The sequence below is a fragment of the Heteronotia binoei genome, unplaced genomic scaffold (genome assembly GCF_032191835.1).
Source record: "Heteronotia binoei isolate CCM8104 ecotype False Entrance Well unplaced genomic scaffold, APGP_CSIRO_Hbin_v1 ptg000860l, whole genome shotgun sequence".
NCBI classification, from domain to species: Eukaryota; Metazoa; Chordata; class Lepidosauria; order Squamata; family Gekkonidae; genus Heteronotia; species Heteronotia binoei.
The window spans coordinates 757520-776056 of NW_026800113.1; the positions used below are offsets into that span (position 1 = coordinate 757520).

An 18537-nucleotide genomic window follows, 5' to 3' on the forward strand; every position below is an offset into this window, starting at 1 on the left:
TATAGGAGATTGTGAGCCGCTCTGAGCCTCTGTCCTTGAAAGGGCAGCTTCTGGGAGAGCTCTCTCAGCCCCACCCACCTCACAGGGTGTCTGTTGTGGGGGGAGAAGATATAGGAGATTGTGAGCCGCTCTGAGCCTCTGTCCTTGAAAGGGCAGCTTCTGGGAGAGCTCTCTCAGCCCCACCCACCTCACAGGGTGTCTGTTGTGGGGGGAGAAGATATAGGAGATTGTGAGCCGCTCTGAGACTCTGCTTCAGAGAGAAGGGCGGGGTATAACTCTGAAGTCGTTGACTTCTTCTTGGCCTCGCCTGACTGGAGCCCTCCTTACAGGGCAGGTTCTGAATCCTCCCATGGGAATGCATCAAATGCCTTCTCTCTCTGGTGGAGCGTGCTCTTCCAGCAAAGGGGCTGAACTGGTGAAGCGATTCCACCTTCACAGGGGAAACTGAAGTGCACCTGAGTCACCACTGAAGCTGGGAAATAGCCCATTTCCATCCTCTAGCCCCTTCCTGAAACAGGATTCCAAAGCAAAGTTCACCACCTCCCAGAGAACCTGGGGCAAAATCAGGCAGGTGCAAATGCTGGAAAATCAGCTGGTTTTGTCCCTCTCCTTTCTGCACCCCCAGGCTTCACCACAGGGGACTTTCCCTCTTGAGTCACAGAATGACTTGCGCTTTGAGAGCCACAAAGGTACATGGATGCGGCCTCTATTTAAGGGCTTCCTTCCCCAGCAGCTGGATCCACCATCTCCACCAGACGGCAGAAGATGACTTCATCCCCAGGTAAGGATCCCATGGAGTCCCCTCCTCTCAGGGTGTTAGGAGGTTTGACTCTCTGGCTTGGAAATCACCCTATTTGGGGGCTGAGGGGGACAGCACTCTGTGCAGGCTCAGAGGCTTCTCTTTGACCGGCTACGAAAAACGGGTTTCAACAGGCCTCATTTTGGGCAGCTCACAAAGAGCTCATTAGCGCAACTCTTTTGCATATGCTGCACACCCCTGACATCACCAGAAGGGGGACTAAATTAGATCAGCTCAGGAAAGGAAAGGTCCCCTGTGCAAGAATCAGTCGTTTCCGACTCTGGGGTGACGTTGCTTTCACAACGTTTTCACGGCAGGCTTTTTACAGGGTGGTTTGCCATTGCCTTCCCCAGTCATCTCCACTTTCCCCCCAGCAAGCTGGGGACTCATTTGACTGGCCTCGGAAGGATGGAAGTCTGAGTCAACCTCGAGACAGCTACCTGAAAACCCAGCTTCCACCGGGGATCGAACTCAGGTTGTGAGCAGATCAGATCAGCAGCTAATAATAAATTAATAGAGGGGAGGGGCTGGCTGCTCCAGCAACACCCAGGAGGAAAGAAGAATCTCTCAGCCACTTCTGTAGCTATCAGGCCCTGAAGTTTCCACTTCCAGTCCAGGGCAAATTTCCTGGCTTTGTTCTAGGGTTGCCAATCTCCAGGTGGGGGCAGGAGATCCCCAGGTTTGGAGGCCCTCCCCCCGCTTCAGGTCAACAGAAAGGGGGGGGGGAGGGAAATGTCTGCTGGACACTTCACTATTCCTGTGACGGAACCGGCCCGATTCTGCCTTCAGACCCGGTCCCGTCAGCTCCCTATTGAGTCGCCAACTCCTGGAGGGAGCTATTTCTCCTCCTGCCCCTTGGGCGCACTGCCACCACCTGCTCAGTTTAGGGGTTCAGATTGAGAGGAACAGGACTCCCAATCCCCCTCTTTAACTATGAGGCTAGGCCTCCAGGTCCTCTGCCACCCTGCACTTGGGTTTCACAGAGACCTCAGCGCTTCTTTGGGGCACCCCTGGAGGATTGGCACCTTATCCAACGGCATGCCTTCCCCCTCCCCCGGGGCCCCCTTCTCAACACAGCGTGGTCTAAAGCGGTTTGGGGATCTATGTGGTACAGAGATTGACTGCCAGCATTTAAAACAGAAAAACTATTTCTTTACAAGAGAAAAAGATAGGAAAAGAAAAACAAAACAAAAACAGTTGCATTTACAAAATTAGCACCGCACAGCACCCGTACAGCAACCAGTATAACAAAGAAAAGTTGATTATAAACGCATCCTGCTGGCCCTGGTCTAAACATGCCCTGCCCTTTTGGATGACTTACTTTGTCTTACTGCCTGGAGGCCTCATTCTCTTTTGAATAGGCCGCATGCACAGGCAGGAGCTCTCCCACTGGCAACCTCTTCCTTCGAGCTGCAGCTGAGAACTGAAAAACTCCTCCTCCTAGCACATGCCAAGAACAAAAGAACTTCCTGCCTCTCTAGGAGACTTTCCCCCTAGCGTTGTTGGTTTGGCTCTGGAAGGGAGGGGGGGTTTGGAGGGAGGCTACAAAGCCTGCTGAGGAATTTACTGATCCCTGCCAATGAAGCACCACCACTGATTAAAATGGCGTTTCTCCACAATTCCCTATGGAGATCGATTCCCGTAGGATATAATGGAGAATTGATCTGGAGGTATCCGGGGCTCTGGAAGGGCTGCGTTTTGAGGTTGAGGCACCAGATTCTCCGCATAACATCTGAGAACTCTCCTCAAAATGTTTTTCAAGTTTCAAAAATATTGGACCAGGGGGTCCAATTCTATGAGCCCAAAAAGAAGGTGCCCCTATCCTTCATTATTTCTAATGTAGGGAAGGCATTTAAAAGGTGTGCGGTTCCTTTAAATGTGATGGCCAGAACTCCCTTCGGAGTTCAATTGTGCTTGTCACAACTTTGCTCCTGGCTCCACCCCCCAAGTCTCCTGCCTCCACCCCAAAAGTCCCCAGATATTTGTTGAATTAACAACCCTACTTTGTTCTCAGTGCCTCTGCCCATGCAAAGACAGCTTCTGCAGGGGCCGCCTTCAGTGCCCCCCTGCCTGGACCCCACCCCTCTAGCAAACCCTTCTGCCATTTAAAAAGAAAAAAAACAAGTTCTATGAGGAAAGGTTGAAGGAGCTGGGGATGTTTAGCCTGGAGAGGAAGCGGCTGAGAGGTGATAGGATCACCATCTTCAAGTCCTTGAGGGGCTTTCCCAGAGAGGATGGGGTGGAATTGTTTTCTGTGGCCCCAGAAGGTAGGACCAGAAGCAATGGGTTGAAATGAAATCAAAAGAGTTTCCAGCTCAACATTTGGAAGAACTTCATGACCATTAGAGCGGTTCCTCAGTGGAACAGGCTTCCTCCTCGGGAGGTGGTGGGCTCTCCTTCCTTGGAGGTTTTTCAACAGAGGCTAGATGGCCATCTGACAGCAATGAAGATCCTGTGAATGTAGGGGGAGGTTTGTGAGTTTCCTGCATTGTGCAGGGGGTTGGACTAGATGACCCTAGAGGTCCCTTCCAATTCTATGATTCTGATAGAGCAGTTCCTCAGTGGAACAGGCTTCCTCTTCGGGAGGTGGTGGGCTCTCCTTCCTTGGAGGTTTTTCAACAGAGGCTGGATGGCCATCTGACAGCAATGAGGATCCTGTGAATTGAGGGGGAGGTGTTTGTGAGTTTCCTGCATTGTGTAGGGGGTTGGACTAGATGATCCTGGAGGTCCCTTCCAACTCTATGATTCTAGTATAAATATAACTGTGTGTTTTAACTCTATAATGATGTTTTTGCAACATTTTTTTTTATCTGCAAAAAAAGGCCATTGGTGGTAAGTGGGGTGGGGGACAGTGAGTGTGGGGGATCCGCACCTTCCCATCCTTCCTTTCCCCAAACGTGGGTATGATCATCCCAGTTCTGGCCATCGCATTTAAAGGAATTGCACACCTTTTAAACACCTTCCCTCCATTGGAAATAATGGATAGGGGCACCTTCTTTGAGGGCTCATAGAATTCAACCCTCTTGTCCAATCTTTTTGAAAATTAGAGGGTGTTTTGAGGAGAGGCATTGGATGCTATGCAAAAACTTGGGTACATCTCTCTCAAAAAACAGCTGCCCCAAAAACCTATAGATCAATTTTCCATTATGGGAAAGTCTCCATAGGAATAATGCCTAGCAGACATCCCCCCCTCCCCAAATGTTCTGATGACCCTGAATCAGGGGGAAGGTCCTCCAAACTGGGGAATCCCCTGCCCCCTCCAGAGGATCTGAAACCCTAAGAGCAACTGGCTGGCCCCTGTGTGGGACAGGAGGCTGGACTAGTCTGACCCAGCAGGGCTCTTCTGAGGTTCTTCTCAGGGGAAGGCCTCGGCCTCTCTGTCCTGTTCTTGGCCCTCCAGAGGGACTGGCTGGCCCCTGTGTGAGACAGGAGGCTGGGCTAGATGGACCCTCCCTGGTCTGACCCAGCACGATTTTTCTCTTGTTCTTCTCAGGGGGAAAGGCGTCAGCCTCTCTGCCCTGTTGCTGCTCCTCCAGAGGAACTGGCTGGCCCCTGTGTGAGGCAGGAGGCTGGACTAGATGGACCCTCCCTGGTCTGATCCAGCAGGGCTCTTCTGAGGTTCTTCTCAGGGGAAGGCCTCGGCCTCTCTGCCCTGTTCTTGGCCCTCCAGAGGAACTGGCTGGCCCCTGTGTGAGGCAGGAGGCTGGACTAGAAGGACCCTCCCTGGTCTGATCCAGCAGGGCTCTTCTGAGGTTCTCCTCAGGGGAAGGCCTCGGCCTCTCTGCCCTGTTGTTGGCCCTCCAGAGGAACTGGCTGGTCACTGTGTGAGACAGGAGGCTGGACTAGATGGACCCTCCCTGGTCTGACCCAGCAGGGCTCTTCTGAGGTTCTTCTCAGGGGAAGGCCTCGGCCTCTCTGCCCTGTTGTTGCCCCTCCAGAGGAACTGGCTGGTCACTGTGTGAGACAGGAGGCTGGACTAGATGGACCCTCCCTGGTCTGACCCAGCAGGGCTCTTCTGAGGTTCTTCTCAGGGGAAGGCCTCGGCCTCTCTGCCCTGTGGTTGGCCCTCCAGAGGAACTGGCTGGCCGCTGTGTGAGACAGGAGGCTGGACTAGATGGACCCTCCCTGGTCTGACCCAGCAGGGCTCTTCTGAGGTTCTTCTCAGGGGAAGGCCTCGGCCTCTCTGCCCTGTTGTTGGCCCTCCAGAGGAACTGGCTGGTCACTGTGTGAGACAGGAGGCTGGACTAGATGGACCCTCCCTGGTCTGACCCAGCAGGGCTCTTCTGAGGTTCTTCTCAGGGGAAGGCCTCGGCCTCTCTGCCCTGTTGTTGGCCCTCCAGAGGAACTGGCTGGTCACTGTGTGAGACAGGAGGCTGGACTAGATGGACCCTCCCTGGTCTGATCCAGCAGGGCTCTTCTGAGGTTCTCCTCAGGGGAAGGCCTCGGCCTCTCTGCCCTGTTGTTGGCCCTCCAGAGGAACTGGCTGGTCACTGTGTGAGACAGGAGGCTGGACTAGATGGACCCTCCCTGGTCTGACCCAGCAGGGCTCTTCTGAGGTTCTTCTCAGGGGAAGGCCTCGGCCTCTCTGCCCTGTTGTTGCCCCTCCAGAGGAACTGGCTGGCCCCTGTGTGAGACAGGAGGCTGGACTAGATGGACCCTCCCTGGTCTGACCCAGCAGGGCTCTTCTGATGTTCTTATATATTCAAATGTTAATAAGGTTGTAAGGTCTTCAATCTTGTGGTTAACTGGAGGTGGGCAGATTCAGATTAGGGTTGCCAATCCCCAGGTGGGAGCAGGGGATCCCCTGTTTTGGAGGCCGTCCCCCCGCTTTAGGGTCCTCAGAAAGCGGGGGGAGGGGAGGGAAATGTCCGCTGGGAACTCTATTATTCCCTATGGAGATTTATTCCCATAGAAAATCATGGAGAATTGATCCGCGGGTATCTGGGGCTCCGGGGGGGCTGTTTCTGGGGGTAGAGGCACCAAATTTTCAGTATAGCATCTAGTGCTTCTCCCCAAAATACCCCCCAAGTTTCAAAAAGATTGAACCAGGGGGTCCAATTCTATGAGCCCCAAAAGAAGGTGCCCCTATCCTTCATTATTTCCTATGGAAGGAAGACATTGAAAAAGATGTGTAGTACCTTTAAATGTGATGGCCAGAACTCCCTTTGGAGTTCAATTATGCTTGTCACAACCTTGATCTTGGCTCCACCCCTAATGTCTCCTGGCTCCATCCCCAAAGTCTCCTGGCTCCACCCCCAAAGTCCCCAGATATTTCTTGAATTGGACTTGGCAACCCTAATTCAGATGGGTAACTATCCTGCTCTGAAGCAACAGAACAAACTTTGTGGCCAGTGGGCATTATGGAATCATACCATCATAAAGTTGGAAGGTACCCCAAAGGGTCATGTAGTCCAACCCCCTTCCTTGAAGACCAGCAATGTCCAATTCCAGGTACAAGCTTTTTTGGTGAGCACAGACCTTTTCATGCAGCATTGTAATAGAAAAGTCATATCAAAGTTGTGCAGTGAAAGATTCTTTGGAATTGGAGAAGTGACTATCTGCCCACAAGGACTGATAATGCGTGCTTTGAGTTACAGGGAAGTACGGCGTGAAATCTGAACTCTGCGTCTTCTCTATTTCTAGTGACCAATGACCTGGTTTTCAAAGGGAACTCTCGAAAAGGGACAGGAGCTGGTTTTTTTTTTAAAGATAGATTCAGGTACTCTGAAGCAGTAGAACAAATTTTGAGTCCGTGGCACCTTTAAGTCCAACCAAGATTTTTTTCTAGGTGCAGAGTTTTTTGTGAGCAGGAAGAACGCAGTTCTGGCTGCCTTGGAGTCAGGAGGTGTGGCCTAATATGCAAATGAGTTCCTTCTAGGCCTTTTCCATGAAATTGCTGAGCAGTCGGGTTAAAACGGATAAAAGGAGGTACTTCTTCACCCAAAGGGTGATTAACATGTGGAATTCACTGCCACAGGAGGTGGTGGCGGCTACAAGCATAGCCAGCTTCAAGAGGGGATTGGATAAAAATATGGAGCAGAGGTCCATCAGTGGCTATTAACCACGATGTGTGTGTGTATATATATAAATTTTTTGGCCACTGTGTGACACAGAGTGTTGGACTGGAGGGGCCACTGGCCTGATCCAACTTGGCTTCTCTTATGTTCTTACATGACACAGAGTGTTGGACTGGAGGGGCCACTGGCCTGATCCAACATGGCTTCTCTTATGTTCTTATGCGACACAGAGTGTTGGACTGGAGGGGCCATTGGCCTGATCCAACATGGCTTCTCTTATGTTCTTATGTGACACAGAGTGTTGGACTGGAGGGGCCACTGGCCTGATCCAACATGGCTTCTCTTATGTTCTTATGCGACACAGAGTGTTGGACTGGAGGGGCCACTGGCCTGATCCAACATGGCTTCTCTTATGTTCTTATGTGACACAGAGTGTTGGACTGGAGGGGCCACTGGCCTGATCCAACATGGCTTCTCTTATGTTCTTATGCGACACAGAGTGTTGGACTGGATGGGCCACTGGCCTGATCCAACATGGCTTCTCTTATTTATTTATTTATTTATTTATTTATTTATTTATTTATTTATTCCGGGATTTATATCCCGCCCTTCCCACGGGTGGCTCAGGGCGGCTTACAACAAACAATAAAACAGTAAAATCGGAATAAATTAGTTACATTTAAAATCAACATTTAAAAACCTAAAAACCTAAAATTAATATTAACTATACAGTATGTGGCACAGAGTGTTGGACTGGATGGGCCATTGGCCTGATCCAACAAGGCTTCTCTTATGTTATTATGTGACACAGAGTGTTGGACTGGAGGGGCCACTGGCCTGATCCAACAGGGCTTCTCTTATGTTCTTATGTGACACTGAGTGTTGGACTGGAGGGGCCACTGGCCTGATCCAACAGGGCTTCTCTTATGTTCTTATGTGACACAGAGTGTTGGACTGGAGGGGCCACTGGCCTGATCCAACAGGGCTTCTCTTATGTTCTTATGTGACACAGAGTGTTGGACTGGAGGGGCCATTGGCCTGATCCAACAGGGCTTCTCTTATGTTCTTATGTGACACTGAGTGTTGGACTGGAGGGGCCATTGGCCTGACAACATGGCTTCTCTTATGTTTTCATGTGACACAGAGTGTTGGACTGGAGCGGCTATTAACGTGATCCAACAGGGCTGCTCTTATGTTCTTACGTGACACAGAGCGTTGGACTAGATGGGCCATTGGCCTGATCCAACATGGCTTCTCTTATGTTCTTATGTGACACAGAGTGTTGGACTGGATGGGCCATTGGCCTGATCCAACATGGCTTCTCTTATGTTCTTATGTGACACAGAGTGTTGGACTGAAGGGGCCACTGGCCTGATCCAACAGGGCTTCTCTTATGTTCTTATGTGACACAGAGTGTTGGACTGGAGGGGCCATTGGCCTGATCCAACATGGCTTCTCTTATGTTCTTATGTGACACAGAGTGTTGGACTAGATGGGCCATTGGCCTGATCCAACATGGCTTCTCTTATGTTCTTATGTGACACAGAGTGTTGGACTGGAGGGACCATTGGCCTGATCCAACATGGCTTCTCTTATGTTCTTATGTGACACAGAGTGTTGGACTAGATGGGCCATTGGCCTGATCCAACATGGCTTCTCTTATGTTCTTATGTGACACAGAGTGTTGGACTGGAGGGACCATTGGCCTGATCCAACAGGGCTTCTCTTATGTTCTTATGTGACACAGAGTGTTGGACTGGAGGAGCCACTGGCCTGATCCAACAGGGCTTCTCTTATGTTCTTATGTGACACAGAGTGTTGGACTGGATGGGCCACTGGCCTGATCCAACAGGGCTTCTCTTATGTTCTTATGTGACACTGACTGTTGGACTGGAGGGGCCACTGGCCTGATCCAACAGGGCTTCTCTTATGTTCTTACTAACTGCTCCCCCCCCACTACTCCTCCGGCAGGTCTTGGGTTCCAGTTCTCCGGCCTCTTCTTGGTCCTGCTCTGCAGCTGCACCGGTTTCCAAGGGACAGGTAAGGTGGGGAAGGGGAGAGGGAGGCTGGCCAGTCAGAAGTGGAAAAATCTGTGAATAGCAATGAACTTGCAGTCTCTTGCTGTTTTTATACTAAAGGAAACCCATTTATACCTGCTTTTCTTAAAAGTCTTCAACTATATAATATTTGTTAAACTATTATATGATGCCCCAATTTGGATTTCCACCCTTAACAAAATGGAAAAAAGAGTCCAATCTAGATTTTTTTGGGAATTTTTAGGGCTCCTAGTTTGCGTACTTTATGCGGCAATGTGCCTTGATACAAACCAGAGATATGTTGTAGATTTTCCGGGCTGCGTGTCCGGGGTCTGAGCCTTGTGAGACCTTACGTTTGTTTCACCAGCAACTGTGACCCCAGCATCCCCACATGTTCCCCAGAGGGTACTTAGATCTGGGACAAAAAATGTATTAGCATTCCCGGGCCGAGGGAGGCTAGAATACAGTCCTCCAGAGAGCGGGGCCTTCTCGGTTGCTGCCCCCTCTTTGTGGAATCAACTGCCAGAAAAAGCTAGGGCCTTGCGGGACCTCACCCAGTTCCACAATGCCTGTAAGACAACTCTATTCCGGAAGGGGATATTTGAACATATGAACATATGAAGCTGCCTTATACTGAATCAGACCCTTGGTCCATCAAAGTCAGTATTGTCTTCTCAGACTGGCAGCAGCTCTCCAGAGTCTCAAGCTGAGGTTTTTCACACCTATTTGCCTGGACCCTTTTTTGGAGATTCCGGGGATTGAACCTGGGACCTTCTGCTTCCCAAGCAGATGCTCTACCACTGAGCCACCATCCCTCCCCATTTGGGCTGGAGAGGAAGCGGCTGAGAGGTGATATGATCACCATCTTCAAGTACCTGAAGGGCTGTCCTATAGCGGATGGTGTGAAATTGTTTTCTGTGGCCCCGGAAGGTAGGACCAGAACCAAGGGGCTGAAATTAAATCAAAAGAGTTTCCTGCTCAATATTAGGAAGAACCTCCTGACCGTTAGAGCAGTTCCTCAGTGGAATAGGCTTCCTCCTCAGGAGGGGTGGAGGTTTTTCAACAGAGGCTAGATGGCCATCTGACAGCAATGAAGATCCTGTGTATTTAGGGGGAGGCGTTTGTGAGTTTCCTGCATTGTGCAGGGGGTTGGACTAGATAACCTTGGAGGTCCCTTACAACTCTAGGGTTCTATGATTCTCCTTTGGAGGTTCTTCAACAGAGGCTAGATGGCCATCTGACACCAATGAAGATCCTGTGAATTTAGGGGGAGGCGTTTGTGAGTTTCCTGCATTGTGCAGGGGGTTGGACTAGATGGCCCCCTTCCAACTCTATGATTCTATGAATCAAGTCCACTTCTCCTAGATAAGAGTCTGCGCACTTGATCACTACACCAAACAGGTTGGCAATTCCAGGGTTAGAGGAACCCCAGCTAACCAGTAACAACACACCCCCACCCCCCAAAAAACCTTCTTGGTAACAACCTTCTCTGTCCCCACCTTCAGATGCAAGCTTCCGTGCTGTTATCAACTCTACCCTGCAAATCAGAGCTTCCTTGGGTAAGTCATGCAGGCTCTTCAACAAACCCAGCTTGAAAGCGTGGTGTTTGTGTGCGTGTGTGTGTGAGGGAGGAATGAGCCACCTCTCTAAACAGCCTGGTTCTGGAAGGTTCCAGGATGCCAACCCCCAGGTGGGACATGGAGATCCTCTGGAATTACAGCTTCTCTCCCGACTACAGAGATCAGTTCCCCCTGGAGGAAAGGGATGCTTTGGAGTGGGGACTCTGTGGCCATGTACCCCACTAAAGGCCCTCCCACCCCCACATTCCACCCGCCCCACAGTATCCAGGAATTCCTCAACTTTGATCTGGCAACCCTACATCCCTACTATTGGCCAAGAGGACCTCGCATATGGTTGCCAATTCCCAGGTGGGGCCAGGGGATACCCTGGTTTGGAGCCCCCCCCACTTCAGGGTCATCAGAAAGCGGGGAAACGTCTGCTGGGCACTCCATTATACCCTATAGAGATGGATTGCCCATAGGGTATAATGGAGAATTGAGCTGTGGGTATCTGGGGCTCCAGAGGGGCTTTCTCTTGAGACAGAGGTACCAAAATTTCAGCATAGCATCTGGTGCTTCTCCTCAAAACACTTCCCAAGTTTCGAAAAGATTGGACCAGGGGGTCCAGTTTTATGAGCCTCCAAAGAAGGTGTCCCTCTCCTTCATTATTTCCAATGGAGGGAAGGCTTTTAAAAGGTCCTTTCAATGTGATGGTCAGAACTCCTTTTGGAGTTCAGTCGTGCTTGCCACACCCTTGCTCCTGGCTCCACCCCCAAATTCTCCTGGCTGCACCCCCAAAGTCCCCAGGTATTTCTTGAGTCAGACTTGGCAACCTTAACCTAGCAACCAAACCCACTGGATGCAGAGGGGGGCCAGTCCCCTCCACCGGATGGGGCTAATGCAGCGGTCACTTGGGCAATATTTCACTGTGCATTTGGAAAGGCAGCATTTCCTTGCTGGGAAAACTGAGCATCTAAGTCCGTACAAGGGTAGGAACAGGTAGAGTTGCCAGCTTCAATTCAAGCAATATTGGGGGAATTTGGGGGTGGAGCCAGGAGACATTGGGGGTGGAGCCAGGAGCAAGGGTGTGACAAGCAGAATTGAACTCCAAAGGGAGTTCCGGCCCTCACATTTAAAGGGACCGCGCACCTTTTAAATGCCTTCCCTCCACTGGAAAGAATGAAGGATAGGGGCACCTTCTTTGGGGGCTCATAGAATTGGACCCCCTGGTCCAATCCTTTTGAAACTTGGAGGGTCTTTTGGGGAGAGGCACTGGATGCTGTTCTGTAGATTTGGTGCCAATATCTTAAGAAAAACAGCACCCCCCCCCCGGAGCCCCAGATACCCACAGATCAATTCTCCATTATACCCTATGCAATCGATCTCCATAGGGAATAATGGAGTGCCCAGCAGACATTTCCCTCCCTTCCCCCCGCTTTCTGCTGACCCTGAAGCGGGGGGGAGGGATGCACCACAATCTAAGAAGGATCTAGACAAGCTGGAACAAGTCCAGAGGAGGGTGACGAAGATGGTGAGGGGTCTGGAGACCAAGTCCTATGAGGAAAGGTTGAAGGAGCTGGGCATGTTTAGCTTGGAGAGGAGGCGGCTGAGAGGTAATAGGATCACCATCTTCAAGTCCTTGAAGGGCTGTCCTAGAGAGGATGTTGTGGAATTTTTTTTCTGTAGCCCCAGAAGGTAGGACCAGAACCAGTGGGTTGAAATTAAATCAAAAGAGTTTCCGTCTCAACATGAGGAAGAACTTCCTGACCGTTAGAGCAGTTCCTCAGAGGAACAGACTTCCTCAGGAGGTGGTGGGCTCTCCTTCCTTGGAGATTTTTAAACAGAAGCTAGATGGCCACCTGACAGCAACGAGGATCCTGTGAATTAGGCAGATCATGAGGAGGGCTGCAAGGGGTGTGTGTGTGTGTGTGGGGGAAGCATTTGTGAGTTTCCTGCATTGTGCAGGGGGTTGGACTAGATGACCCTGGAGGTCCCTTCCGACTCTACGATTCCTCCTCCTTCTCTTTGCAGGGCAAAGTTTCCGTGTCCCCTGTGAGGGCTCCTCGGCCTTTCGAAGCAGCAGCATATACTGGCTGGCCAACAGCTCCTTCGTAGAAGACTTGTACCCGGATGGGGTGGTGAGCGAGGAGGAAGCCAGGTGAGTCAATGGAGCCATTCCTAGGAGGGACCAGGCTTTTGGAGTTCTGGCCCTGTTGGTGGACCTCCTGATGGCTCCTGGGTTTTGGCCACTGAATGACACAGAGTGTGGGACTGGAGGGGCCAGTGGCCTGATCCAACAGGGCTTCTCTTCTGTTCTTATGTGACACAGAGTGTTGGACTGGAGGGGCCACTGGCCTGATCCAACAGGGCTTCTCTTATGTTCTTATGTGACACAGAGTGTGGGACTGGAGGGGCCACTGGCCTGATCCAACAGGGCTTCTCTTATGTTCTTATGTGACACAGAGTGTGGGACTGGAGGGGCCACTGGCCTGATCCAACAGGGCTTCTCTTATGTTCTTATGTGACACAGAGTGTGGGACTGGAGGGGCCACTGGCCTGATCCAACAGGGCTTCTCTTCTGTTCTTATGTGACACAGAGTGTGGGACTGGAGGGGCCACTGGCCTGATCCAACAGGGCTTCTCTTATGTTCTTATGTGACACAGAGTGTTGGACTGGATGGGCCACTGGCCTGATCCAACAGGGCTTCTCTTATGTTCTTATGTGACACAGTGTTGGACTGGAGGGGCCACTGGCCTGATCCAACAGGGCTTCTCTTATGTTATGTGACACAGAGTGTTGGACTGGATGGGCCACTGGCCTGATCCAACAGGGCTTCTCTTATGTTCTTATGTGACACAGAGTGTTGGACTGGAGGGGCCACTGGCCTGATCCAACAGGGCTTCTCTTATGTTCTTATGTGACACAGAGTGTGGGACTGGAGGGGCCACTGGCCTGATCCAACACGGCTTCTCTTATGTTCTTATGTGACACAGAGTGTGGGACTGGAGGGGCCACTGGCCTGATCCAACAGGGCTTCTCTTATGTTCTTATGTGACACAGAGTGTTGGACTGGAGGGGCCACTGGCCTGATCCAACAGGGCTTCTCTTATGTTCTTATGTGACACAGAGTGTTGGACTGGAGGGGCCACTGGCCTGATCGAACAGGGCTTCTCTTATGTTCTTCTGTGACACAGAGTGGTGGACTGGAGGGGCCACTGGCCTGATCCAACAGGGCTTCTCTTATGTTCTTATCAATGGCTACAAGCCCTGGTGACTGAGGGGAACCTCCACATTCAGAGGCACCAATCTTCTGAATCCCAGAGCCAGAAGGCAACATCAGGGGAAGGCCTGTTGTCAGACCTCTGGGCAACCGATTGGCTATTGTGTGAGTTAGGATGCTGGACAAGAGGGACCATGGGTCTCATGTTCCTATGCTGGCCTTACAACATAAATGGTTGGCCACCATGTGAGATGGGAGACTGGACTAGATGGAGCCTGACTAGTCTGACCCAGCAGAGCTCTTCTGATGTTCTTCTCAGGGGAAGGCCTCAGCCTCTCTGCCCTGTTGCTGGCCCTCCAGAGGAACTGGTTTGCTACTATGTGAGACAGGAGGCTGGACTAGATGGACCCTCCCTGGTCTGACCCAGCAGGGCTCTTCTGATGTTCTTCTCAGGGGAAGGCCTCAGCCTCTCTGCCCTGTTGCTGGCCCTCCAAAGGAAGTGATTGGTCTCTGTGTGAGACAGGAGGCTGGACTAGAGGGACCTTCCCTGGTCTGACCCAGCAGGGCTCTTCTGATGTTCTCCTCAGGGGAAGGCCTCGGCCTCTCTGCCCTGTTGTTGGCCCTTCAGAAGAACTGGGTGGCCCCTGTGTGAGACAGGAGGCTGAACTAGATGGAACCTCCCTGGTCTGACCCAGCAGGGCTCTTCTGGTGTTCTTCTCAGGGGAAGACCTCGGCCTCTCTGCCCTGTTGTTCGCCCTCTGGAGGAACTGGCTGGCCACCATGTGAGATGGGAGGCTGGACTAGATAGACCCTCCCTGGTCTGACCCAGCAGGGCTCTTCTGATGCTCTGCTCAGAGGAAGACCTCGGCCTCTCTGCCCTGTTGTTGGCCCTCCAGAGGAATTCGCTGGCCACTGTGTGAGACAGGAGGCTGGACTAGATGGACCCTTCCTGGTCTGACCCAGCAGGGCTCTTCTGATATTCTCCTCAGGGGAAGGCCTCAGCCTCTCTGCCCTGTTGCTGGCCCTCCAAAGGAAGTGATTGGTCCCTGTGTGAGACAGGAGGCTGGACTAGAGGGACCTTCCCTGGTCTGACCCAGCAGGGCTCTTCTGGTGTTCTTCTCAGGGGAAGGCCTTGGACTCTCTGCCCTGTTGTTGGCCCTTCAGAAGAACTGGGTGGCCCCTGTGTGAGACAGGAGGCTGAACTAGATGGAACCTCCCTGGTCTGACCCAGCAGGGCTCTTCTGGTGTTCTTCTCAGGGAAAGGCCTCAGCCTCTCCGCCCTGTTGTTGGCCCTCCAGAGGAACTGGCTGGCCACTTTGTGAGACAGGAGGCTGGACCAGATGGGCCACTGGTCTGATCCAGCAGGGCTCTTCATATGTTTTCTATGAGGAAGAATTCCATAGTCTGCCCTTCACAGGACTCCTTTTCTCTGGGCGGAACCAATCCTTGTTGGCTGGAGATCAGCTGTAATGTCAGTGATTTCCAGGCCCTACTGGGAGTTTTGGCAACCGTCATTCCGCCCAACCCTGGTCCCCAGCCTCAACAGCAAGACTTGGTGGAAGCCAACGATGTGACGCCAACCGCCTCGATCGGCCCCCTGCCCCTGTGGAGGATCACAACACCCAGATCTCCAAACCTCCATTCAAGGAGCCTGCCGCTCTTACGGGGACTCATCGGGGGCCACTCCCGCGGTCAAGGGTTCTGCTGGCTCTTCGTGCTGTCGAGTGCTTCAAACGGTTCCTGGGCTTAGGCAGGGTCCCTCCTCTTCCGCTCTCCTATAAGAGGCACTTCCGAACATTGGGAGGGGGGCTTTCATGAGGGTGCCCTTTTGTGGCCAGGAGAGGAGCCCCCGTTCCCTTCCCAGCCGTCAACTCAGGTTGGACTCTTTCCTCCCAGAGAGAGGAGCCAGGGGCCAGGCCGTCGCCACCTCCTGTGCCGGGAGCTGTTCTTCCACTCTTTCTCCGAGCGGGACCAGCGGACCAACTTCAGTTGTGTCATCCTTGACCCAGCGGGGCCAGCCCAGAAGAACCTCACCTGGCTGCAGCCGGAGGAGAACAGAGGGAGCGGCAGCGGAATGCTGGAAAAGCCTTAAAAGGGAGCTCCAGGTAAGGGAGAAGGGAGCAAGGCCAGATTAACAAATAGGCCAAGTAGAAACCGGCCTATGGGCTTCCGTGCCTTTAGGAGCTCCGCGCTGGCTCCCCCCCCCCGTTTCCCCCCTGCTTGCAGCCCTTCCAGCCTGCACATGCAGCCAGCAATTGAGCCGGTGTTTGCTCGACTTCCCTGGTGCGGCTGCTGCTGGCGTCATCGCCAAGTTTGCCTCTCTCTGCCTCTCCCCCGCAGCTTTGACAAAGGGGCTTTTGAGAAGGCGTTGCAGGCTGTGGGCAGCAGGGCGGCCACTCCAACTCAAGATATTTTGCGAGGGCCCCCCCCACCCCCCGAGATTTTGACTGCCCAGAGGCCTCTGCAGGGTTTAATCCAGCACTGGGAGGGAGGTGGGGTGAGGTGTGCGCTAGAATCCTAGAGTTGGAAGGGACCTCCAGTGTCATCTAGTCCAACCCCCTGCACAACGCAGGAAACCCACAACTACCTACCCCAAATTCACAGGATCCTCATTGCTGTCAGATAGCCATCTAGCCTCCGTTTAAAAACCTCCAAGGAAGGAGAGCCCACCATCTCCCGAGGAGGAAGCCTGTTCCACCGAGGAACCGCTCTAAAGGTCAGGAAGTTCTTCCTAATGTTGAGCCGGAAAGACTTTTGATTTAATTTCAACCCACTGGTTCTGGTCCTACCTTCCAGGGCCACAGAAAACAATTCCACACCATCTTCTATACGACAGCCCTTCAAGGACTTGAAGAGGAGTTCAGAGGAGGGCGAGGAAGACGGTGAGGGGTCTGGAGACCAACTCCGATGAGGGAAAGTTGAAGGAGCTGGGGATGTTTAGCCTGGAGAGGAGGCGGCTGAGAGGTGATAGGATCACCATCTTCAAGTCCTTGAAGAGCTGTCATATAGAGGAGGGTGTGGAATTGTTTTCTGTGGCCCAGAAGGTAGGACCAGAACCAATGGGTTGAAATTAAATCAAGAGTTTCCGTCTCAACATTAGAAAAAACTTCCTGACCGTGAGAGCAGTTCCTCAGTGGAACAGGCTTCCTCTTTGGGAGGTGGTGGGCTCTCCTTCCTTGGAGGTTTTTCAACAGAGGCTAAATGGCCATCTGACAGCAATGAAGATCCTGTGAATTTAGGGGGTGGTATTTGCGGGTTTCCTGCTTTGCGCAGGGGGTTGGACTAGATGACCCTGGAGATCTCTTCCAACTCTTATGATTCTAGGGATCCTCTAGGCTGATCCTGCACTGGACTGACAGAGCAGTCCTCAGTGGAACAGGCTTCCTCGGGAAGCGGTGGGCTCTCCTTCCTTGGAGGTTTTTCAACAGAGGCTAGAGGGCCCTTTGTGAGTTTCTTGCATTGTGCAGAGGGTTTGACTAGATGACCCTGGGGGTCCCTTCTGATTCACCTGCCCTTCTCAGGCAACCAGGTTGCTCCAGGTTCTTTCTTTGACAGGGGCAGAGTGCCAGACAAGAGTTCCCCTAAGAGCTCTTCCATCCCGAGCTGCTCAGCTTTGGCGAGAGATACCTTATACCTCCCCATTTGGAGCCTGTCTCCCTCACACGCACCTCCTCTTTTCTAGCTACCTGAGCCACCGTCTCTCCAAAGCCACGGCCCCCATTTCTACACCACAGAAGATGGAAAGCAGACAGATGTGGCAGCAAAACACCTTTCCTGGAGGATATCATGGCTACGCCCAGCTCCAAATTGCACGTTGGGCCGTTTGAAATAAAACATATTTACAATCTCCAATGTGAACCAATGGGAAACTCTCGCCGGCTCTTGTGTCCTCTGCAATCGTAGCTAATTTTTAAAAAACACGTCTACGTTGCCTCGCAGCTAGACGAGGAAAAACAATCCGTTCCAAAATGTCAACTGTAGAACTCAGTCAATCAAACCACCCCGACCGCAGGTTCTTGGGTGCGGTGAATGGCCGTGTGTGTGTGTGTGTGTGTTGGGATATGCAAGTTTCCCTGCTTGAAGCCATGAAGCCTATTTGGTTACGCCTGCTAATGTCTCAGCTGGCTTAAGTTGTGACATGCTTGTCACCACATCTGGGTGACAAAATGCATCAATTCTAGATTCCGGTGGGCAGCCGTATTGGTCTGAAGCAAGCGAGCAAAGTTAAAGAGTCCAGTGGGACGTTTCAGACCCACTTTAAGACCAGCACCCTGAATAAAACTTCGTAGGTCTTAAAGGTGACTCTGTTCAAAATGCATGATTAGTTAGTACTGGGGCTCTCCCACTGGGCAACAAACACATTGAGGTTCGGTCGGAGGGTCATCACTGGATTTCAGTTCATTGCTCTTTGTCCTTTGCAGTTCTAGATCAATTCCACACGACAGCTTTAATCCTGGTTTAACTCTATCCCCAAACTGACTTTCTGCACTAAAACCATAGAATCACAGAGTCGTAACGCTGGTTTCTCTGATTCTAGTGTAGAAAGTCGGCGTGGGGACAGAGTTAACATAAGAACATAAGAGAAGCCCTGTTGGATCAGGCCAATGGCCCCTCCAGTCCAACACTCTGAGTCACATAAGAGAAGCCCTGTTGGATCAGGCCAATGGCCCCTCCAGTCCAACACTCTTGTGTCACATAAGAGAAGCCCTGTTGGATCAGGCCAATGGCCCCTCCAGTCCAACACTCTTGTGTCACATAAGAGAAGCCATATTGGATCAGGCCAATGGCCCCTCCAGTCCAACACTCTGTGTCACATAAGAGAAGCCATGTTGGATCAGGCCAATGGGCCATCCAGTCTAACACTCTTGTGTCACATAAGAGAAGCCATATTGGATCAGGTCAATG

General features: G+C 52.0%; 1 protein-coding gene across 1 annotated transcript; it reads left to right on the forward strand.

Moving 5' to 3' along the window:
* Nucleotides 1-339: 339 nt before the first annotated feature.
* On the forward strand, nucleotides 340-17484 carry IL18BP (interleukin 18 binding protein). The gene is made up of 6 exons (XM_060263774.1): nucleotides 340-781; nucleotides 8788-8856; nucleotides 10358-10411; nucleotides 12443-12569; nucleotides 15529-15737; nucleotides 17315-17484. The coding sequence occupies exons 1-5, from the start codon at nucleotides 766-768 to the stop codon at nucleotides 15722-15724; spliced, it is 462 nt and encodes a 153-aa protein (XP_060119757.1). The 5' UTR covers nucleotides 340-765; the 3' UTR covers nucleotides 15725-15737; nucleotides 17315-17484.
* Nucleotides 17485-18537: the final 1053 nt, after the last annotated feature.